The sequence below is a fragment of the Rhinatrema bivittatum genome, chromosome 7 (genome assembly GCF_901001135.1).
Source record: "Rhinatrema bivittatum chromosome 7, aRhiBiv1.1, whole genome shotgun sequence".
In the NCBI taxonomy this organism is placed as follows: Eukaryota; Metazoa; Chordata; class Amphibia; order Gymnophiona; family Rhinatrematidae; genus Rhinatrema; species Rhinatrema bivittatum.
This window is the reverse complement of record NC_042621.1, coordinates 164,452,856-164,477,867: the sequence shown is the minus strand read 5'-3', so window position 1 is coordinate 164,477,867 and position 25,012 is coordinate 164,452,856. Positions and strand designations below refer to the sequence as shown.

The following is a 25,012-nucleotide window of genomic DNA, read 5'->3' as shown; positions in this document are numbered from 1 at the left end:
TATTAGTATACACCAGCCTGACTAAAGAAATGATGCTTGGTATTGACAGTAGGTCATATCTGTAAATGGATTCTCAACCATCAAACAATCGGCCAATTCACAGAGAAATCTAAGACCATGGTATGTGCTTTATATGTGAAAAACCTAAATGATTCAATGCAGTTGACTGATTTGGCTTTTATGACTGGATAAAAGCAGCATCCCTGGCATCAAGATTTCTATGAGTCATAGCACACTGCCAATAAATGATCTGAAGACTTACACCAAGACATTTTTAAATGTGACTCATTTAGAATTGATATATTCTAGTAAAGATATCAATTTCAAGCTTTTGAAATAATATATGACCAAATGACTTTCCAGACTATTAATAAATGCTACAACAACCACTCAGAATGAGAAATCACTGTGCAATAGTCCACATAAGCAATGACACAAAAGTGAGTGCACATGTAATAATTTTGGTGCATGGAAATGAATAGAAATACTTTACTTTTAAATTATTCTGTAACAAATATCCCACAAACTTTGTTTTAAAAACAAAATATTAACTTTTATTTTATAATTTGGTCATGTCTTAGTTGAACTTGCAGTGAGGCTGTACTGTACTTGATTCATCCAAATTTGGGACTTAGAAAAAAATCTGGCAGAAAGTTGCTCACTACCTTTGGTAAATATAGATGATCGCATACTTTATGGAAGAACTGCAGTGAAGAGGCCCCGTGCAATTTGGAAAAACTGAAATAAACCCCTTTTGCATGGGTTTTTAGTTTGGTCCCTGTTCTGAGTCATGTTGTACATTATCCATTTCATTACATATGCAAGATACCCACTATCCCTTTTTGTATATATGAACTCATTCTCCCATCATTACCAGCTTCTTAAATTAGGCTGAGGAATCAAATTGAGCACTGTGATGTCTGCTTGAACTAAGGGCAAGAAGCCAAGAATGCCTGTTCTCACATCAATCTCCACACAATCACATTCTAAATCATTTAGAGGCCCCAAACTGAATAGAAAGCTTTAGTGGGGGAAAAAATCAAAATTACATCGTTCCTAGTGAAAATAAACCAGTGTCATAAGTAAGAAGTTAAAGATAATGATATATGAAAGATGTATACATTTATTTATTCTTATTTATATTCTGCTTTTCAGGCACTTCAAAGTGGATACCATTCAGGTACTCCCTATAGGTATTTCCCTGGCCTAAAGGGCTTACAATCTAAGAGGGTCATGTACCAAGCTGTGTTAGGCATTTACCATGTGATAAACAGAGTTTATTTTTACCCTGTGGTAAATACCTTGAGTTAGCAATAACACACATTATTTTTATCTCAATAGTGCAGGTATGGTAATGACCTGCTTTGTAGACAAATGCAATTAGGCAATTAGATGTAAAAAAAAAATAACACAGCTTTCTTAAAAACCAAAATTTCAACTGTGGTCTTGTACCTAACCTCCCTGGAGCATCAAAACACTAATGCAAGTCCCAGTGCCCCCAGGCTTATCAGTTAAAGGGCCTAAGTGGCCTGAATGGAACCTCCCCTTCCCCCCCCCCCCCCCCAACATGTGGAAACCCTGCCAGGGGTCTTGTGAGATTCTCATCTTACCCTCCCCTGTCACCTCTAGAGGTGGCCCCAAGGTATGTGGCAATGGCCCCTGACCCGCTCCCAAGCCTTCCCCTTTGAAACAATTGCTCCCCTGGCTTCTGAACTCCCCATGGGCACCTAGGCTCCCCCCCGTTTGCATAGGCACCCGGACCCCAGCCCATCCTAGTTATAGCTTAGTATCCATGGTGGCCTAGTGGGGCCCGGAGTGCCCACCTAGACTCCATACCCTGTTCCATCTGACTTAAAATGGTGCTGATCAGCCACATTTCAATTTATGCTCCTATAACATGAAAGAGTGAAATGCAGCCAGCCGGTAACATTTAAAGTTAGACTGCGCAGGGCCACCAAGAATACTAAGATATGATGGGGGAGGGTTGGGTTAGGGTGGGGGGAGTGGGGGGAGTGGGGTTCTGGATGCCTACGGGGGAGATTTGGAGGCTGATTGGGGGGGGGGGGGATTATTACAAAGGGATGGAGTTGAGAAGGTGGGAAGGGCCATTGCTGTGTGACTTTTAATATGTATTGTTTTTATACTTTTAATGCCTTGGGAGTCTCTACTAGACCCACTGGATATTTTTACTGTTTGAGGGAGTTTGTTTGGGCCACTAAGGCCCTATAACAAGATGGCAGCCCCAAGTGAAGGGGCCACCATTGTGCAGCATCTGGGGGCCTGTTAACCTGTGGTAGTTTTCCCTGCAGCTTTGTAAGCCCTGCATTTTTTTCTCTCCTCCAGGAGGAAAATACCAGGGCTTAATACATGATCCCTTAAGTTTGCAGCTGAGGCAATGGAATCCCAGAAACAGAGAAATGAGAAGGCAGAAAAAGTCTTCCCATCCACACCAACTATTTCAGCTTTACAGTCCTTTCACTCCTGCACGGATTCCCTGTGTTTAGTCCATGCTTTCTTGAATTCAGATACTGTCCTTTTCTCCACCATCTCCGTGGGGAGGCTGTTCCATGCATTCACAATCCTTTCTGTAAAGAAATATTTCCATAGATGATTATTCCTGAGTCTACCCTCTTTCACCCTCATCCCATGACCCCCTTGTTCTAGAACCTCCTTTTTATTGAAAGAGGCCTCACTCCAGTGCGTCAAAACCTTGGAAGTATTTAAATGTGTCTACCATATCTCCCCTATCTTGCCTTTCTTCATGGTCTTTAATAGGGATGTGAATCGTGTGATCGATCGTCTTAACGATCGATTTTGGCTGGGGGGGGGGAATCTGATTGTCTTAGTTTTTTTGGTTAAAAAATTGTTTTTTCAGGGGAGGGGGGAGGGCGGGAAAACCGGCACACAAAAACAACCCTAAAACCCACCCCGACCCTTTAAAACAAATCCCCCACCCTCCCGAACCCCCCCAAAATGTTTTAAATTACCTGGGGTCCAGTGGGGGGGTCCCGGCACGATCTCCTGCTCTTTGGCCACGGCTGCGTTAATAGAAATGGCGCCGTGGCCCTTTGCCCTTACCATGTGACAGGGCAAAGGTAGCGCCGGCGCCATTTTGGTTCCTGGCACCCGACGTCACGAGTGCAGGAGATCGCTCCCGGACCCCCGCTGGACCCCCAGGGACTTTTGGCCAGCTTGGGGGGGCCTCCTGACCCCCACAAGACTTGCCAAAAGTCCAGCGAGGGTCCGAGAGCGACCTCCTGCACGCGGGCCGTATTGCCAATATTCAAAATGGCGCCGGCGCTACCTTTGCCCTCACAATGTCATAAGGGCCGATGTCGCCTTCAGTGAGGGATTTACCACTCAATGGCTGCAGCCTTTTCAGAGGATGCAATGCAAGATTTGCCTTCTCCACTCCAGTACCTGTCTTCTGGGCTGGTGATTCCATGAAAGGAGATCCTGCAGGACATTGAACACATACTATCAAAATGTAATGGATAAGCATGTCATTCTGTATGAACTTTTGGGATGGTCATTTAATTAAAAGTATACAAACCTTGTGCTTTCGACATTACAAATTGTGCAAGAGAAAGTCTAAAAAGGAAGCCTATCATACAAGAAAGTTTGAGAGAGGGCCTAAGAGAGAGAAACTAGAAGATTAGCCTAACCCAGCGATGGCGAACTCCAGTCCTCGAGTTCCACGAACAGGCCAGGTTTTCAGGCTATCCACAATGAATATGCATGAGGTAGATTTGCATACAATGGAGATGTATATGCAAATCTTCCTCATGCATATTTATTCTGGATAGCCTGAAAACCTGGCCTGTTCTTGGCACTCAAGGACTGGAGTTCGCCATCACTGGCCTAACCCTTCATAAAGAGAAGATTGTTGACCAAGCAGTCAAAAGCTCTTGACAAGCCAGGAGTTTTTCTGTTGGAAAAGGGTCATGCCCAAACTGCAGAACAGTCAGAGAAGCCAGGAAGAGGGAGAAGAGAACCCAACAGCTCAAAGTGTTCAACAAGTACTATGGATTCTTGAAAAAGTGTGATCAGGGTCTGTCAGATAGAGAGAAAGCATGAGACACTAGGAGTTGTCTTGTCATAATGGTGTTAAAAGCAAAATACCTTATGAACTTCTAAGAGATAAGAATGAAATTTAACTTAGCAAAATCTCAAAGGTTAAAATGATTCAATTGAGGCACTGTATATTAGGGAAAATTGATATCTATTCATCGCAAGATATACCAGATATTTTTAAAACTTGTGATAAAATGCTGCCTTCCTATAAAGTGATTTTTGGGATTCTGTCAATGTTTGCAGAATACACTTACTGTAGATTACCAAACGGTGGAAAAAGTGTGTGAATTTGTATTTCTTATTTATTCTTTCATAATTCCATAAAAATGCTCAAAGCAGTGAACAACAATATGAACACAATTAAAAAAACATAGCTGCATATAAAAATAAATACAAGAAAATCAGTATCAATGTTAATAAAATATAAAATGCATATAATAAATATAAAATGCATAATTAAAAAATGTAAAAGAATATAACTTAAAAAAAGAATAACCAGATAACTAGTAAAAATCCATGTGATGAGCCATCTTATCATCTACCGGCATGCTGATAAATTAAAAACGTATTGGAACAGCTTAGTTTTAACTATTTAACAGAAAGAAAAATAATCATTTGATAGCAATGCATCCTGGGGAAGAGAACTCCACTGTCTCAATACTAAAGTTGAGAAGGAGCATTCATATGTATCCATTAATTTTACCTCTGATAGTGGAGGGACATATAGAAAGGTATTATTACAAAGCCTTAACACCTGAAGTGTGTTAAGGATAGTAACTGCCGTTCCATGCAGTTATCCCCATGACTTCTGTTAAGGGTAGTAACTGCCGCTCCATGCAGTTATCCCCATGACTTCTGTTAAGGGTAGTCACTGCCGCTCTATGCAGTTATCTCCATGGCTTCTGTTAAGGGCATATATATCAGTTATTAAGGGTAGTAACTGACATTTTCCGTTTTATTCACCATTCCCTTTCTAATAATCCCCAACATTCTGTTTGCTTTTTTGACTGCCGCAGCACACTGAAATCGTCGGTTCAGTGTGCTATGGCAGTCAAAAAAGCAAACAGAATGTTGGGGATTATTAGAAAGGGAATGGTGAATAAAATGGAAAATGTCATAATGCCTCTGTATCGCTCCATGGTGAGACCGCACCTTGAATACTGTGTACAATTCTGGTCGCCGCATCTCAAAAAAGATATAATTGCTATAGAGAAGGTACAGAGAAGGGCTACCAAAATGATAAGGGGAATGGAACAACTCCCCTATTAGGAAAGACTAAAGAGGTTAGGACTTTTCAGCTTGGAGAAGAGACGACTGAGGGGGGATATGATAGAGATGTTTAAAATCATGAGAGGTCTAGAATGGGTAGATGTGAATCGGTTATTTACTATTTTGGATAGTAGAAAGACTAGGGGGCACTCCATGAAGTTAGCATGGGGCACATTTAAAACTAATTGGAGAAAGTTCTTTTTTACTCAACGCACAATTAAACTCTGGAATTTGTTGCCAGAGGATGTGGTTAGTGCAGTTAGTATAGCTGTGTTTAAAAAAGGATTGGATAAGTTCTTGGAGGAGAAGTCCATTACCTGCTATTAAGTTCACTTAAAGAATAGCCACTGCCATTAGCAATGGTAACATGGAATAGACTTAGTTTTTGGGTACTTGCCAGGTTCTTATGGCCTGGATTGGCAACTGTTGGAAACAGGATGCTGAGCTTGATGGACCCTTGGTCTGATCCAGTATGGCATTTTCTTATGTTCTTATGTTCTTAACTGCCGCTCCATGCAGTTATCCCCATGACTTCTGTTAAGGGTAGTAACTGCCGCTCCATGCAGTTATCCCCATGACTTCTGTTAAGGGTAGTAACTGCCGCTCCATGCAGTTATCCCCATGACTTCTGTTAAAGATAGTAAATAAATATATCAAACTGCTTCTATAGAAACTGATGGGAGTTGCTCGGCTGCAGCAGCACATCTGCCAGGGGACTTACACAAGACCTATTTGTTTGTAGGTATGTCTACGTGCAAGATGAATGGAGCATTTCCTCTTGCATACTCTTGCACACTCCAAATACCTTTTCCTAGTTTGCCATGAATATATATATATATATATATATATTTTTTTTTTTTTGCTAAAAATCTGCTTTTTCAGTTGTTATTATTTTGGGTGGCTATAACCATTTTTGGCTATAACCATTTTTGGATGAATCGAGTCCACTGTGATGTCATCAGCCATTGGCTACTGCCTCTCAATTTGTCTAACTCATTTTATAAGTAGTAATAACAACTCTAAATCTGCAGAGGAAGCCATGAGTAAATATTGTGACTTTCAGGAGGAATAGTAAACTAAACTGTGATATTTAATAAATTATTTCTATGGATATCATCATTGAGTTTCATGGAGAGAAAAGTGAGACGGTTGATAGGATTTATGTCTTCTTAAGAGAGTAATTAACTAATTATTAATTATGTCACCCTCATAGTGAGGTTGAGTTGAAAGATCTGAAATAAAGCTCCAGCTAAGAACTTTTGGATCTTGCTTAGCCTGAGATGAATGGGAAAGGAAACAGAGGAGGGAGTTCACGCCCAGTTTTCTGAGTCACATAATAGTGGCAGAAATTGCTGTGTACATGCTAATGCGCCTATGGCAGGAAAGCTGCATCATCACCAACCCAGGGATTTCTGAAACTACCATGAGTATCGAAATACTGAGCAGCCATGCTTCTTCTCTCTCACTTAGTTTGCTTTCCCTCCTCTTCCTTCAACTCCTTCTCCTCCTCATTTCCTTTTTCTCTTCCCTGCCCTAACCTCTTTCCCCTTGGCAACTTTTATTTCCTCCCTCAAATCTACTTGTGCTTCTCTTTCCCCCTTATCCTGTCTTTTATTCACTGTGTCCCTCTCTTTTTCCTCCCTCTTTTCTTATATCAGTCACTTCTTCTCCCCCTTCCTGTATCACTTGCTCCTTATCTCCTCCACCCACTAAATCCTAATCACCTCTGTCCTTTCCTCCCACCCTTTGTTCCTTTTCACCCCATATCCTATTCTCCTCCTCCTCCTGTGTCCTCCTCCTTTCCCTTTCTCCTCCTTTCCTTTTTCTGTCTCTCCCTTTCACATTAGATCCTCCCTCCACCATGATTTCTCGCTGCTTCATGTGCCCCAGGAAATAGGGAGTGAATTCCCCTCCTGATTCCCAATCCCCAACCCTCGCTAAACACAGATTGGACAACATTTCTATAAGGTCTCTACATGTCTTGTCGACTGAGTAGTTTTATCATCAGAATAAAATAGGAGGAATCATTGTGACCCAATGAAATCTCAGGGCCATATTTTCTAAAATGTGCCATGCGCTACCACATGTTGATGCACGTTAATACCCATTGCTTAATTACAGGCCCCATTAATCTCAGTAGGGACTATTTATTAATAATGTGCGTTGATTTCCTTAGCACTAGGCTACATAGCCTGAAAAATTTCATTTATTGTTTGCTTTTCTATTTCTTTATTTCATTTTAGTGCACACTAGAATGAAATAGCACGCGTTCACACAAAGTACCGTGCATTATTAAATTTTAGGGCAGGCTATTTTGTGTGAGCGCGTGCTATTTCATTTTAGTGTGCACTGACATGAAACAAAATGAACGTAGCACATTGGGGTTGATTTTAAAACCCGCGCGTGTGCATCCATTGTGCACGGCTCCTGGCGCTTGCATTTGAACACAGCTATTTTATAACGCGGGCAACGGGGGGAATTTCCTAAAGAAATATGCAGTGACCACAATAAGGCCTTCCTCAGTTCTCTCCCAGTCTGTTTCAATTAAGGAGCGGACTGGGAGGGAACTTCCCTAACCCCCTAACTACCCTTCCTAACGTTTCCCCTCTCCTCTCCTCCCCAACCCCTAACCCCTACCTAGCTATTTACATTTTTTTTTGTTTTAATACTTACTGCTCCTTTGGAGCAGAAGTAAGTTCCATGCACCGGCAGCTTCCCTGGGACAAGACTTAATGGCCACTGTCCCAGTCGGCCCCCGCCCTGCCCCTCCCCACCCCTGGCCCACCTCTCTTGCATGGCCCTGCACTTCTGCACGTATTGGGAGATACATGCGAGGCCGGGCCGTTTTTAAAATGTGCTCGGCGTGCACAAGGCCTCGCTACGCACGTATGCCCTGGATTTTATACCTGCAGCCTTTTTAAAATTTGGGAGATTATGTTTTAAATAAATAAACCTCTTTGTAAGAGGCATTTTGGCAAATGCTGAAATGACAACACTGACTTGTGAGATATATATACTAGGGATGTGAATCGTTTTAGGACGATTAAAATTATCGTCCGATAATTTTAATATCGTCTTAAACCGTTATGGAACACAATACAATAGAGATTCTAACGATTTATCGTTATAAATCGTTAGAATCGTGAGCCGGCACACTAAAACCCCCTAAAACCCACCCCCGACCCTTTAAATTAAATCCCCCACCCTCCCGAACCCCCCCCCAAATGAGTTAAATAACCTGCGGGTCCAGCGGCGGTCCGGAACGGCAGCGGTCCGGAACGGGCTCCTGCTCCTGAATCTTGTTGTCTTCAGCCGGCGCCATTTTCCAAAATGGCGCCGAAAAATGGCGGCGGCCATAGACGAACACGATTGGACGGCAGGAGGTCCTTCCGGACCCCCGCTGGACTTTTGGCAAGTCTCGTGGGGGTCAGGAGGCCCCCCACAAGCTGGCCAAAAGTTCCTGGAGGTCCAGCGGGGGTCAGGGAGCGATTTCCCGCCGCGAATCGTTTCCGTACGGAAAATGGCGCCGGCAGGAGATCGACTGCAGGAGGTCGTTCAGCGAGGCGCCGGAACCCTCGCTGAACGACCTCCTGCAGTCGATCTCCTGCCGGCGCCATTTTCCGTACGAAAACGATTCGCGGCGGGAAATCGCTCCCTGACCCCCGCTGGACCTCCAGGAACTTTTGGCCAGCTTGTGGGGGGCCTCCTGACCCCCACGAGACTTGCCAAAAGTCCAGCGGGGGTCCGGAAGGACCTCCTGCCGTCCAATCGTGTTCGTCTATGGCCGCCGCCATTTTTCGGCGCCATTTTGGAAAATGGCGCCGGCTGAAGACAACAAGATTCAGGAGCAGGAGCCTGTTCCGGACCGCTGCCGTTCCGGACCGCCGCTGGACCCGCAGGTTATTTAACTCATTTGGGGGGGGGTTCGGGAGGGTGGGGGATTTAATTTAAAGGGTCGGGGGTGGGTTTTAGGGGGTTTTAATGTGCCGGTTTTGCGATTTTTAGATTTTTAGATTTTTCACGATTTTTCACGATATTTTACCCCCCCAAACGGCAACAATACGATTCCCTCCCCCTCCCAGCCGAAATCGATCGTTAAGACGATCGAGGACACGATTCACATCCCTAATATATACACTATCCAGATTTGAGCCTTAAATGGAATATTATGCAGCATTTATAACATATACTTGTTTTTATATTTGCAACAATCTTTTTGTCTAGATAGGAAAAGTCTGCATTAAAAACTGTATGAAGTTTGTTGGAATAAATGTCACCTATAAGTTGGAGCCTGCAAACACCAGTGATGCTGTAAGCATTGCCCAAACACGGGAGAATACATTTGGAAGTCTCTATGTGAAGAACGCCTCTTTACTGCACAACTATGAAAACAAGAAGTTTCTGTACACAGTCGTTGCCATAAACAGGCAATCTAAGAAACAGGCCAAAACCCAGATCACTATCATGCTGGAAGGAGCACGTACGTATGGCACCTACTTTTATCTGCCTATTTTGTATGCATTTGGTTTTTAATGTTTGTCGCTAACTCATCATTTCTATTTCCACTGAATGTTTCTTGAAGCTGCCACGTTAGAGGTAAATGTAGTAATAAATCAGGAAGAAACGTTCCTTAGAATGTGAGGATATAGCCTGAGTTTGGGTAGCCTTTGCACTATTGCATCAGGAATAGGCATCGAGCAGACAAATGAGCTCTGTGATCTTTTTTTTAATGTCATATTCTGTTTCTTTGAAGCTATATTTTGTGATTTCAGGCTTTGAAGCTTGGTACCAAGGCTCAAGTTGTACCTTTCAATATCTCACTGTATCACTCAATAATTCATCAATACCTTCCAACATGTTCTCTCCATGCATAAACCTCTTCCTGTCCCTCACTTGCTCTGTAACATCCTAATCCTGGGGTACAATTTCTAGCCTCCTCATCTCTTACCCACCTCCTCCCAACACACACACAATGTAGAGAGGCTTTCATCTTTCCATTCATTTAGACTCTCCTAGTTCAGTCTTTAAATGATCTCTGTGTTCTTTCATTTTCCCACTGTCTCTCTTCTGCCAATCCCCCATGAACCAATTCCTTCATGTTTTGGACTTTCTGGATTTGATTTTGGTTTATCTTTCATATTCAAACTGCCTTGTGATTATTATTAAATACACCTTGGATAAATTTCTAAATACATTTATAAATAAGCAGATATCTAATAAAATTACATTCACAAAACCTCCCTATGCTTTAATTTTGATTGTAAACTCATTGGCAGTGAATAATGTTTACCTGCTTTGTATTGTACAACATTGTATACATTGATAGCACCTTGATTCAATTCATCCAAATTCAAGACTTAGAAAAATTTCTGATATTCAAGTTCAGTAAATAAAAAGAAATATATCATGTGATAAAAAACATGTTTCAGAGAAACTGCATATCTCAGGATAACCAAATACACCTATTTTAGTAGTAGTAGTAGATGAATATTTGTATGATTTTGTTTACATGCTATATTTTTTGTAAACTGCTAATAAGACTAATAAGACAATAAACTAAACTAAACTAAACTTTTATACCAAATATATCAAACCCCATTCTAAATTCTGTAATATATTATTAGTCTCATTATAATCTCTATGCCTCTCATTATCCCTGTTCATATAAGGAGCATTGCTTTATGACTTTACCAGGCTCAGAAGTTGGCAGAGGTAAAGCCCATTAAGCATGCTTCTGCTATGGTGTTATTTCAAACTAAGGGCAAGAAGCAAAAAATACTTGGCCATAATAACTCATAATAAGAACCTCTTTTTAATGTGCTCAAAAGCACTCACATGGCCAACTCTATAAGAATCAATGTGGAAAAAATAAATAGAAAAGAAATAGAGAAATAATTCCTAGTAGGAAAGTACTGTTATAATTAAGAAGAAATGAAAAAGAAAGCTATACAAGAGTTAGGAAAGATTTACAAGCATACAAAAATTCAAGAAGTGAATATCTCTCATGACCTTATTGCATTATCTTAAGCACTTGGATAATAAATTGACTTGAAATATACAAAGTGAATTCTATACTAATTGAGTGTATCAAGTCTACATGAAAATGTGGCAGACTATATTCTACCTGAATTAGGAGAATGGACAATATGCCTTCTCCAATATTAAGGACCAGAGAAGAATTGTGAGGGGTAGTGGGTTTGTGAGCCCTTGGTGCTATGACATAGATGACATAACCTCAAGGGTGAACCCCCGAGGCCTACACCAGCAGCTGGCTTATGAGCCCTGCAGTGGGACAGTCTAGCAGCTGCCTCACTCCCAGGTTGAGGCAGGCGACTGGCAGGTGGGTCCCCAGGGTGGTGAAGATAATGGAAGTCCAATAGCACACCGGGGTCAGGGCAGGCAGCAGACTAATGGAGTCAGAAGCAAACTAAGGGGGTCATTTACCAAAGTGCTATATGGCATTTTCACATGCGAAAACACCTTTAACACATGCGAAAACGCCACGCAATGCAAATTAGGAAAAGGGGAGGAGTTTGGGGCCAAGTGGGCTGGCTTTGTAATTTGTGAAGCCATATCGTATGGCTTTAACTACACCTTTTTCATTAAGCCATGTGATATGGCTTTATCACACTTTGCGATGTTTTTGTAAATACTGTTTTAAGCTGCTGGAGAGCCAGCCTAGCTATCAGGGCCCGAGAAAGAGAGAGAGAAAGAGAGAGAGAGAGGGCTATAAGGCCCTCATAGTAGTTAGGTATTTATACCTCTATATGAGGGCCACCTAGATACTTGAGGTGAGGTTTAGATAGGAGTGTCAAAGTGGTCCCTAACCCCTACACTCCTACCTAAACCTCACCTCGAGTAACTAGGTGGGCCTCAAATAGAGGTATAAATACCTAACTACTATGAGGGCCTTATAGCTAGTCTCTCTCTCTCTCTCTCTCTCTCTCTCTCTCTCTCTCTCTCTCTCTCTCTCTCTCTCTCTCTCTCTCTCTCCCTCTCCCTCTCCCTCCCTCCCTCCGTCCCCCAGTGGTTGTAGGTAGGAATTACAACAATTTCAGTACTTACCACAAAATGCAAAAAAGTTATCACAGTCTGCGGTAATACCTGTGCTAAGATAGGCTGTTTATCGCAAAGTGCATTATTACCATAAAACACTCCCCTTTTCCTATCGCATGTGATATTTAGTGCATTTTGATAAATCCAGGCCTAAGGTTAGAACAGGCAGCTAGCAAGAGTCTTCAGATCCAGGCAAGAGGTCAGGTCCAGGTGGCAGGCAATTGTGTTCAGGTGCAAGCAAGGCGTCAAGATCTGAAGAGTACACAGAAACACACTGAAGACACTGGATGAGTCGAATAGGAGAAGGTGAACCTGGACAAGACAAGGCAAGACACAGGAATGCTAGGCAACACGCATTGAAGGAAGAAGACCCACTGCTGAGGCGAGGCAGTACTTCAGGGCACTTGCTTAAAATAGGGTGGTCAGCCTGATGTCATCAGAGGATGCCGCTCAGTGTTTCCCGCCGTGGGGGCCTTTATTATGTAGGCACAGGCGCGTGCCTAAGGGAAGGCCGCAGCATGGCAGTTTCTGCGGCAGTCTGCAAGGTGCAACAATGGCGGCATTCCACCACAACAGGAGGTCCTTGGCAGGGTGAGTCAGCAATGGGGGTAAGTGCGGCAGCTCGCGGGGCTGTGAGCCATCAAACATAACAGGAATATTTAAGGGAGATTCCCTGTCCCTGCTTTTGTTTTGTTTGCCATTAAAACTGCTGAATGCTCTCATGAACTCCTTGGGTTTTAGAATTAGCCTTAATCCTAGAGTGACAATCCCCTACCAAAGATATCTTGCTTACTGCTAGTTGATGATTTGAAATTCTACAGTTCTTGTGATGGTATTTAGCAGAATAACTTCATGTGGTGAAGAGTTTCTCAGATAACATCAGGATGACGTTTGGCTTGATAAATGTGCTAAGGCAACATTCCTTTAAGGAATATTAAGCAAAATTGAAAACATCTCCCTGACTGAAGATTGCAGTATAAGGAACTGGAGCAGGAAGGTGTACATAAATATCTAGGAGTAAAGGAAGGTAGAAAAATTCAGCATAAAGTATTGAGAGAAAAGATCAGTAAAGAATACTATAGGAGAGTAAAGCTGATATTGAGGAGTGCTTTGATCTGCATGATCATACAGTTTTGCACTAGCCTCATACATATCTTGAAGAACTGGATGCAAAAACAAGAAAGCTCCTCATGCTCATCAGGTAATTTATAAGAACCAGTCCATTCCTAGAGCTGAAGGTGGCATGGGTCTTATTGAAACTGATTACTTCTACAGAGCTACCATAATAGGCCTTCAAGCTTACTTAATGGCCTCAACAGATCTGAATGCTAAAATAGTGGAGAAGCAAAAGCAAGCATCATTAGTGTCAGGCCGTAAGCCAGAACAATTGTTCCAAGGAATAGAGGGATGACTGAAAATCTACCAGTACCAAAGGTAAAAAAAAACTATAGAATTAATAAGACAAGAGAAGAAACTCTTTAAAGAATCAAATCAGTAAAAAGGGAAGGATAATTGTCAGAAGCATAAGTGTAGTTGGAAATACAGTGAGCTATTTCAGCAACTCCACGTGAATCAATATTTGGCACAACAATGGTTGAGGTGAATTCAATCTTATGGATAAGAGTGGTAATTGCAGCACAGGCTATAGACTACAGACATGGTTCACAGTCAGCATGGGAAAAACTGGTAAAAAGGACAAATACAGATTCTGTGGGACAGAACTGGAAACTGTTATACATCTCATTCCTGGGTGTAATATGCTGATGTCAGAAGGCCTGAATACAGAGAGGCACAACAAGCTTATTTATTAGAAGCACAGCTTATTTATTGGAAGCTGTGTAAACATTATAACATTGACATACCAAACATACATTGGGAGCACTGCACAATTTGTAGTACTGCATCGGACAAATCTTGACCAACCTAAGCATTCACATTTCCCCTAATCCTTTTTGTGTGATTTTGTATTGTAAGTTGGGGATTGTTTCAGAGGCTTGTTTGGTTCCCTGTAAACAAACAACAAAAACAATAAGGACATAATTTGATTGATAAGTCTCTATTCACACTTGGCTCAAAATAATTTACCAAATAACTCATCTGTTTTCACATTTGCTCAGCAGAATTTCATCCTGAGGATCATGACCCCACAACAGACTCATCACAGGATGCAAGAAACTCTGAGATCCCTAGTCAAAAGCATTTAACCGGCTAACTCAGAAGTTAGCTGGCTAAATGAATATTTGGTGACATTGCTGGCTAAACTCTAGCCAGCAGTTGGACGTGGGTTGTAGAGGCGCTACCTAATCCCCTTATGCAATAAGGGGATTAGCGCCTCTGCAACACATGTCCAATGCGGAGTGAAACTAATAGCGCTCCTCACATGCAAATGCATGTGAATGAGGCTATTAGCTATTCACTCCCTATGCAAAAAAAAAAAATGTGATCAGAAATTAACGCCTGCCCGGAGCAGGCATTAATTGCTGAGCGCTACTGAAACTAGTACAGAAAAGCAGAAAAAACTGCTTTTCTGTACTGCCTCCTACTTAATATCCTCATTGTTAATATCCTTGGGATATTAAGTGGGAGGAACAACTCTTTAAAAAAAAAATAATGGAAAAAAAAAGTTTAAAAAAAGCAGTGCCAGGGGTTTGGAAAATGGACGCTGATTAATTCAGCGTCCATTCTCTGAACCTGACTACCGGCACCAGAAGGAGTATATAAAATCAATATTAAAGTGTCGGGCACTTAATATTAATTTATTCACTCCTTCACTTATTGCCCATTGGTCCTTTTCACTGACATTTGTCAATGAAAGGACCAATCCCCTTTCAGGACAGCCTTCTGAAAGGAGATTGGTCCTTTCACTGACATGTGACAGTAAAGGGACCAATCCCCAATAAGTGAAGGAGTGAATAAATTAATATTACGTGCTTGACACTTTAATATTGATTTTATACACTTCTTCTGGTACCAGTAGTCAGGTTGAGAGATTGGACGCTGAATTTATCAGCGTCCATTTTCCTAACCCCTGAATGTGCGCTGGTTAGGAAAACAGGACGCTGATAAATTCAGCGTCCATTTTCTTAACCGACGGACAGCCACCGACAGCAGACCTCTCTCCGGCTTGCACTGTCAAGGAGTCGCTAGGGGCATGCAGTTGCCTCTAGCTCCTCCTCGACAGCGTGAGCCCTAATTTAAATATTGCATCGCACCCCCAGGAGAAGTGCCTGGGGGCTCATTATTCCATCTACACTCCTTCAATTCCATTATTCCATCTACACTCCAACAATTCCATCTTCATGCAACCAGAAGGCAAACCTAGATTCATTCGAACTTATTTCCTCACTCGAAATCGAAATGACTCTCAAAAAGATGAAACCTTCCACTCATCCAATAGATTACATACCATCTAAATTCCTACTCACCATCCCGAACATCATAGTGAAGCCCTTAGCAGAGAACATTAACCGCTCACTAACCCAAGGTCTAGTACCAGACACACTGAAACTAGCCACCCTCAAACCTCTCCTCAAAAAACCTAACTTGAATCCTGCAGACCCGGCGAATTTTCGCCCCATCACTAACCTACCATTTGTCGCCAAACTTATGGAGAGGATAGTCAACAAACAGTTATCGGAATACCTAGAAGAACACAAGATCCTCACAACAGCCCAATTCGGATTCCGCAAATCCTTTAGTACGGAATCCCTCTTAATCTCACTAACTGACAGAATCCTTGCAGGACTGGAGAAAAAGACCCCATACCTCCTGATTCTTCTTGACCTATCAGCAGCGTTTGACACCGTAAAACACTGTATCTTAATCGACCGGCTCTCAGACATAGGCATCTCAGGATCAGCCCTTGAATGGTCCAAATCTTTCCTTCATAATAGGACATACAAAGTCAGAATCAGCAACAAGGATTCTCACCCGGTCAAGTCCACCTTCGGAGTTCCTCAAGGATCCTCCCTCTCCCCCACCCTTTTCAACATCTATCTTCTCCCCTTATGTCATCTGCTCTCAAGTCTTAAGGTCACACACTTCATATACGCAGACGATGTCCAGATTTTGCTACCAATCACTGACTCTATCTCCAGCACCATCAACCTCTGGAACAATTGTCTACAGTCCATAAACTCTCTCCTCTCTAGCCTCAACCTAGTACTTAATACGTCAAAAACGGAACTTTTGTTAATCACTCCAGACGAGAACCTTCAGCCTACCAACAATCCAAGCACTCCTCGAATGATGAATTCCACACAAGTAAGAGACCTTGGTGCCACCTTGGACAATAGGCTGAACCTCAAAGAATTTGTCAAGAACACAACAGAAGAATGCTATTACAAACTACACATTCTGAAAAAGTTGAAACCTCTCCTACATTTTCAGGACTTTAGAACAGTCCTCCAAACAATTCTATTTTCTAAAATCGATTACTGCAACTCTCTGCTTATTGGCCTTCCAGCCATCACTACCAAACCTCTACAAATGTTGCAGAACTCCGCCGCCAGGATTCTTACTAACACTAGCAGAGGTGAACACATAACACCTATACTAAAAAACTTACACTGGCTCCCTATCAGATCCAGAATCATTTTCAAAGTACTAACTATAACCCACAAGACCATCCATTCCCAAACTTCACTAGATCTAAGCTGCCCAATTCGTCCACATGCATCATCAAGACCAATCAGAACCAGTTACCTAGGCACCTTACACGTACCTCCAGCCAAGTCCTCACTCAAGAAACGTGCATTCTCGACTGCCAGCCCCCTCCACTGGAATGCCCTCCCCACGGACATCCGTCTTGAAACCTGCACTCGAACATTCAAAAAGAAACTCAAAACCTGGCTCTTCACAAAAGCCTTCACATAAAGTCTTCGCTCAGAGCCACATCCCAGGACTAGACTCATTCATGCATTTCATAATCACACAAACCAGATGTCTGACGCCGCAACTATTAATCATTCTTTGTCTCATATTCCCAACCGTTAAATGTACAGCATGCAACACCCATACCTGTTAAGTCTGACGTAACCTTAGTCTTAAGACTACAAACCTTGAAGATGTAAACCTTAGTTTTTGTAGATGTAAACCTTTGAAGTTGCAAACCTTAGATTTTGAAGATTGTAATTTGTAAGCATTTATATTTATTATTTAGCTATTTACATTAATCTGTAACCACTTTGTCTTGTTCTCTCCTTTACCTTAAGTTCTAAGTTCCTACGAAGTTAGCCTTGTTATTTTAAACCCACTTGTTTGATGTAATTTTCCTATTTTCCTATTTTGGTTCTATGTAAACCGAAGCGGTATGTACTAGTACATGAACTCCGGTATATAAAAGCCTTTAAATAAAATAAATAAATAAATTATGAAAGCGGGCACTGAATACACAGTGCCCGCTTTCAATGCAAGTTTTTTGCATCGGCCCCTTATCTGGCTGTCTGGTCGGGGCAAACAGCTGTCATAAAGTTATCCAGCTATAGTTAGCTGGCTAACTAAGATAGCTGGCTATATTCAATAGTGAAGCTGCACTATTGAATATACCTCTAAAGGTAGCTGGTTGAGTTTGTCCAGATAACTTTGCTATCTGGACTATGTCTGAATATGGACCTCCATGTTAAGAACATAAGAAGGTAAAAACATAAGAAATTGCCATGCTAGGTCAGAACAAAGATCCAAGCACAGCATCCTGTTTCCAACAGAGTCCAAACCAGTCCACAAGATCCTGTCAAGTACCCAAACACTAAGAAGATCCCATGCTACTGATGCCAATAATAGCAGAGGCCATTCCCTAAGTCAAATTGATTAATAGCAGTTAATGGACTTCTCTTCCAAGAACTTATCCAAACCTTTTTTAAACCCAGCTACACTAACTGCACTAACCACATCCTCTGGCAACAAATTCCAGAGCTTAATTGTGCGTTGAGTAAAAAAAAACATTTTCTCTGATTAGTCTTAAATGTGCTACTTGCTAACTTCATGGAGTGTCTCTTAGTCCTTCTATTAACTGAAAGTGTAAATAACTGATTCACATCTACTCATTGTTATATTCATGACCAGCAAGCAGTGAGCACTAGGGATGTGAATCGTGTCCTCGATCGTCTTAACGATCTATTTCGGCTGGGAGAGGGAGGGAATCGTATTGTTGCCGTTTGGGGGGGTAAAATATCGTGAAAAATCGTGAAAAATCTAAAAATCGCAAAACCGGCACATTAAAACCCCCTAAAACCCACCCCCGACCCTTTAAATTAAATCCCCCACCCTCCCGAACCCCCCCCAAATGAGTTAAATAACCTGCGGGTCCAGCGGCGGTCCGGAACGGCAGCGGTCCGGAACGGGCTCCTGCTCCTGAATCTTGTTGTCTTCAGCCGGCGCCATTTTCCAAAATGGCGCCGAAAAATGGCGGCGGCCATAGACGAACACGATTGGACGGCAGGAGGTCCTTCTGGACCCCCGCTGGACTTTTGGCAAGTCTCGTGGGGGTCAGGAGGCCCCCCACAAGCTGGCCAAAAGTTCCTGGAGGTCCAGCGGGGGTCAGGGAGCGATTTCCCGCCGCGAATCGTTTCCGTACGGAAAATGGCGCCGGCAGGAGATCGACTGCAGGAGGTCGTTCAGCGAGGGTTCCGGCGCCTCGCTGAACGACCTCCTGCAGTCGATCTCTTGCCGGCGCCATTTTCCGTACGGAAAACGATTCGCGGCGGGAAATCGCTCCCTGACCCCCGCTGGACCTCCAGGAACTTTTGGCCAGCTTGTGGGGGGCCTCCTGACCCCCACGAGACTTGCCAAAAGTCCAGCGGGGGTCCGGAAGGACCTCCTGCCGTCCAATCGTGTTCGTCTATGGCCGCCGCCATTTTTCGGCGCCATTTTGGAAAATGGCGCCGGCTGAAGACAACAAGATTCAGGAGCAGGAGCCCGTTCCGGACCGCTGCCGTTCCGGACCGCCGCTGGACCCGCAGGTTATTTAACTCATTTGGGGGGGGGGGTTCGGGAGGGTGGGGGATTTAATTTAAAGGGTCGGGGGTGGGTTTTAGGGGGTTTTAGTGTGCCGGCTCACGATTCTAACGATTTATAACGATAAATCGTTAGAATCTCTATTGTATTGTGTTCCATAACGGTTTAAGACGATATTAAAATTATCGGACGATAATTTTAATCGTCCTAAAACGATTCACATCCCTAGTGAGCACTAAACATCTGCATGTCTGGACCATGATAATGGTTACAGTTCTATTATATGGCTTTCTGGCCACTTGAAGGAAGCAACTGTACCTGATTGCAATCAGTAGCCCCAATTACAATGGGTAAGTGAGCTATCTCATGGAAACCTCTTTCCAGTCCTGAATTAAGGATACTGAATTTATTCACAAAGGAACTTGAAGACAGAAAACAGACTGATGGTGTTTCTCCTACCAATTACTGAAAAGAGACAAGCTAGAGGTCCATATTAAGTCACTGACCAGATAGCAAAGTTAACCAGATAAACATATCTGGCTAACCTTGGGGGTATTTTCAATAGTGCAGCTGCACTGCTGAATATAGCTGGCTATCTTAAACTTAGCCGGATAACTATATCCATCTAAATTTAGAACAGCTCTATGGCATGATTGGATAACTTATCTGGCTAATGTAACTCCTCCCTGAAATGTCCCCAGAATGCTGTTAAGTTATTGAGCTAAATATGAGCTGAATAAATGCCCAGATATTCATTGAACCTGATAACCTCAGAGTTATCTGGTTAAATGCCTCTGAATATGGACCTCATAGGGGTACATGTGACTCCAGGTGTCTGTGCAACTGCTCATACAGCTGGGAAATGAGAGTCCGAAGGGAGATAGAAATGCTCTCTGCTAGGTTTTTCAGATCCAGTTCAGGACAAAATATATTTCTTCCTGAGTCCAACAATGTTTATAAAACAGGATGGTTTCTTATTGAGCCACAGATGAGTACATCAAAGACTAATTCATCTTAGCAAGGTTAGTCAGTAGTAAGTAATATATCTGCCTCCTGGACTTCTTACATAGGCTGCCCTTTTTTGGAGTTTATCTCATTAGCTGTATGAAATTAATAAGAACCTCTCTGCTGCACTGCACTTGTATTAAATACAAGTCTCTTAAGATACTCCTGTCAAATAATGTCTCTCATTGCCTGACTGAACCTGAGAATGGTTACAGCAGAGCCAGCACAGTTCCAGTCCTGCCTTGGGCAACATCGTACCCCTTCTGCAGCTGGTTCTCCTGATTAAGTACAGGGATGCAAAAGAAGTACCCTAGAGGATTCTACTCGTTGGCAGAATACTTTTCTCCGGTGCAAAGGCTTGAATCTTTCTAGCTGGTATATATAGCAGCGGTGGCAAGCAAGCGTCTCATAAACCACATGCGGCGCTTTCAAGCTCAAACTGAGGCTTCCAACTGAAATCCTCCACCACTGCTGACTGCCGATGCACACACAGCTCTGTTGGTCTCCTGCAAGCAGTGAGCCTCCCCCTTAGCAGCAGCCGGCTCCTGGGCAGAAGTTGTAAGTTTATAGGAGATGCCCACCTTCACACTGCCTCCCCCCCCCCCCCAAAAAAAAAAAGCGCTCTGTAGACGTTAAAATAAACCTGGACTTGAGGGGCTCCCAGGAATGGATTGGCCTTTTACAGAGCGGAAGCCTCCCCCATGGCTCTCTGCTGGATCCCGCTTGCTTTGGTTTTCTCTGCGGCGGCGGCAGCAGGAGCTCCCTGGGCCTGCTTTCTCAGAGCCCCCACCACCACCTTCAGCCACAGCAGCGGGAAGCATCCCTGCAGTCTCCCCTTACACTTGCTCTGACTCGGTGGGAGGCAGCTAACAGACCCCCTGCTGCTTCCTCGGGTACCTCTACTGCTCTTCTCTGCCGGCTGCCCCTTCATCCTTTGGGCTGCTGCAAAGATAATTTTTATAAAAAGGAGTATGGGGGAATCTAACAACTCATCCTTTCCCAGTCAAGGAAGACCCCTCCACCTCCCCCAACCAAAGTAAGAAACAACTTTTTTTTTTTTTTAACTTATATCAGTTTGTCATTCAGTCTGTGACAAATAGTGTGTGTTTGTGTCTATGAGCCAGCATACATTTCTGTGAGCGTGTGTGAGTGAGCGAGCGTTTGTATATAAGAGTGTGAGTGGGTTTGTGTCAGCAAGTATATTTATCTGTGAGCATGTGTGTATGTCAGCGAGTATGTGAGTGAGCGTATGTCAGTAAGAATGTAAGTGAGTTTATGTATCTGTCAGCATATTGTGAGAGTGTGTGCCAGTGAGCATGTGTGTTTGTGTCAGCGAGCAGTTGTGTGATTGTTTATACGTGTATGTGTGAGAAAGGGCAAACTTTGTATGTGCCTCCCCCCCCCCCCCCCCCCCTCCCCACACACACACACAAATATGCATCAATCTCAGGGTGACTGAAAATCAAAAACTCACAGCTTTGGAGAGTGTAGTATTTTTAATCCTTATTAGTTTTAATTATTGGATGTTTAATGTATCTGCTGTTCTGAAAACTCTTCTTGCTGCTTGGGAAATGTTTTAAATTATTATGAGTTTTTAATTATTGGATATAATTCTATTCATCAACTGTTTGATGAAATGTTCTTTGTATTAGTATGCTTTTATTATCATTGAGGTTTCAATTTTCTTGATTTTGTTGTTTGTTTTATGAGGAATTGTTTTGTTTCTGTTTTTCCATTCTTGCTCTTCATTTAGAGTCTGGCTTGTTGCAGTTTCCAGTTCATTTTTTTCTGCATGTTTCTATTTATAGTTATGTTCTCTTTATTTTTTATTTGGTGAAGGTCAGTCTATGCTCTACCTGTGTGAACAAGCTAAGGTATTCTGCTAGCATGTATTTTCTGTGTAGGGATCTATAGTAGATTTGCTTGTTCTATTTTCCTAATAGGAGGTATATTTCCTAATAGGAGGGCATTAATAATTTTGGTAGTGTTGCTTTTTCATAGAAAGGGTTGTTAAAGTTTAGTGCTGGAAATTAATGCTGTTTTGGTATGGAAGTTATAATTGTAATTCAGTTTACTCATGTCCTTTTTGAGGGCTTCTGGCTAAAGTGTCTGGCCTGAGCTGTGAAACGAGCTCCTGGTTGTGGAACAAGGGATTCTTCTGAAGAGTGTGGTGCCAAAAAGGGGAGGGATTGGGATATGAGGAAGATTGCAGCAAGCTATGGAAGTGCTGACAGCAAAAAAGAACTTTACATAATGATACGGTAGTGCTTGGTTGGGGGACACTCACTGAGTGAGTGTATGAGGAGCAGCATGACAGCAGAATGTGTGTGTGTGTATATATATATATATATATATATATACATGTATACACACACACACACACACACACACACACATATATATATATATATATATATATATAGATATATATATAGATATATATATATATATATATATGAGATAGAGAAGGTGTATCTGCATCTGGGAGACAGAGAGAAGGGGGGTGTGTGTGTGTGTGTGTGTGTGTGTGTGTGTGTTTGTCTCTGTCTGGGAGAGAGAGGATGTGTGTGTGTGTCTGGGAGACTGAAACAACGGACCCCTGGGAGAGTGTCCCTGAAGCCAAAAGGAGGAGAAAGGCAAGCAAAGGATCCCCTGAAAAAGGAAGGGAGACAGCACAAACCTGGGAAGAAAACCCGGAAAGCAAATTCTGAGCACCTGTGCAAGTGAAAGGCTGGTAAGAAGCAGACCAGCACTCCCTGCTATCAAAGGGAGAAGCATAGGTGTGGCCCAGGGTCCGGAGAGATAAGGTGCCTGCTCTGGTGTGGAGAGTAGGATGGAGTCTGAGATGGTGAGGGGCAAGAGCAAGTCCAGACAGCCAACAAGTACCAGAGCCAGAAGCAAGTCTCCTTCCAGGACCACCTGCCTGCTTTGCTATTACTAAGCCCAGGAACCAAGCCTCTCCTCTGCCCACATTCTCCAGCCGTCCGGTTGGAGCCTGCTTCAGAGGTGAACAGAGATATCACCTGAAGTCTAGACCAAGGACAAGTAAGTTAGCCATAAGTATGAATATAATAAGCAGGCTAAGGTTTATGGCATGTGAGGGAGTCAGTTGGACCCTTAGATGATCAAGGAGTTAAAGGGGCACTTAAAGAAGATAAGGCCATTGTGGAAAGATTAAACAATTTCTTTACTTCGGTGTTTACTGAAGAGGATGTTGGGGAGATACCCGTTCTGGAGAATGTTTTCATGGGTAATGATTCAGATCGATTGATTCAAATCACAGTTAACCTAGAAGATGTGGTAGGCCTGATTGACAAACTGAAGAGTAGTAAATCACCTGGACCGGATGGTATACACCCCAGGGTTCTGAAGGAACTCAAAAATGAAATTTCAGATCTATTAGTAAAAATTTGTAACCCATCATTAAAATCATCCATTGTATCTGAAGGCTGGAGGGTGGCTAATGCAACCCCGATATTTAAAAAGGACTCCAGGGGTGATATGGGAAACTACAGACCAGTGAGCCTGACTTCAGTGCCAGGAAAAATAGTGGAAAGTGTTCTAAATATCAAAATCACAGAACATATAGAAAGACATGGTTTAATGGAACAAAGTCAGCATGGCTTTACCCAAGGCAAGTCTTGCCTCACAAATCTGCTTCACTTTTTTGAAGGAGTTAATAAACATGTGGATAAAGGTGAACCTGTAGATGTAGTGTATTTGGATTTTCAGAAGGCATTTGACAAAGTTCCTCATGAGAGGCTTCTAGGAAAAGTGAAAAGTCATGGGATATGTGGCGATGTCCTTTCGTGTATTACAAACTGGCTAAAAGACAGGAAACAGAGAGTAGGATTAAATGGACAATTTTCTCAGTGGAGGGGAGTGGGCAGTGGCGTGCCTCAGGGATCTGTATTGGGACCCATGCTTTTCACTATATTTATAAATGATCTGGAAAGGAATACATCGAGTGAGGTAATCAAATTTGCAGATGATACAAAATTATTCAGAGTAGTTAAATCACAAGCTGATTGTGATAAATTGCAGGAAGACCTTGTGAGACTGGAAAATTAGGCATCCAAATGGCAGATGAAATTTAATGTGGATAAGTACAAGGTGATGCATATAGGGAAAAATAACCCATGCTATAATTACACAATGTTAGGTTCCATTTTAGGAGCTACCACCCATGAAAGAGATCTAGGCGTCATAGTGGATAACACATTGAAATCGTCGGTTCATTGTGCTGTGGCAGTCAAGAAAGCAAACACAATGTTGGGAATTATTAGAAAGGGAATGGTGAATAAAACGGAAAATGTCATAATGCCTCTGTATCGCTCCATGATGAGACTGCACTTTGAATACTGGGTACAATTCTGGTCGCTGCATCTCAAAAAAGATATAGTTGCGATGGATAAGGTATAGAGAAGGACAGCCAAAATGATATAGAGGATGGAACAGCTCCCCTATGAGGAAAGACTAACAAGGTTAGGACTGTTCTGCTTGGAGAAGAGACGGCTGAGGGGGGATATGATAGAGGTGTTTAAAAAAAATGAGAGGTCTAGAACATGTAAATGTGAATTGGTTATTTACTCTTTCGGATAATAGAAGGACTAGGGCACTCCATGAAGTTAGCATGTGGCACATTTAAAACTAA

At 42.6% G+C, this 25,012-nt stretch overlaps 1 protein-coding gene across 2 annotated transcripts in view; it reads left to right on the top strand.

Moving 5' to 3' along the window:
- The window catches only part of RET (ret proto-oncogene), a 324,186-nt gene that overhangs the window by 204,137 nt on the left and 95,037 nt on the right, over nt 1-25,012 (top strand). For both annotated transcript variants that reach the window (XM_029609477.1, XM_029609476.1), the window contains exon 7: nt 9,568-9,823. In XM_029609477.1, the coding sequence (XP_029465337.1) occupies nt 9,568-9,823 (256 nt within the window). The remainder of the gene's footprint in view (nt 1-9,567; nt 9,824-25,012) is intronic.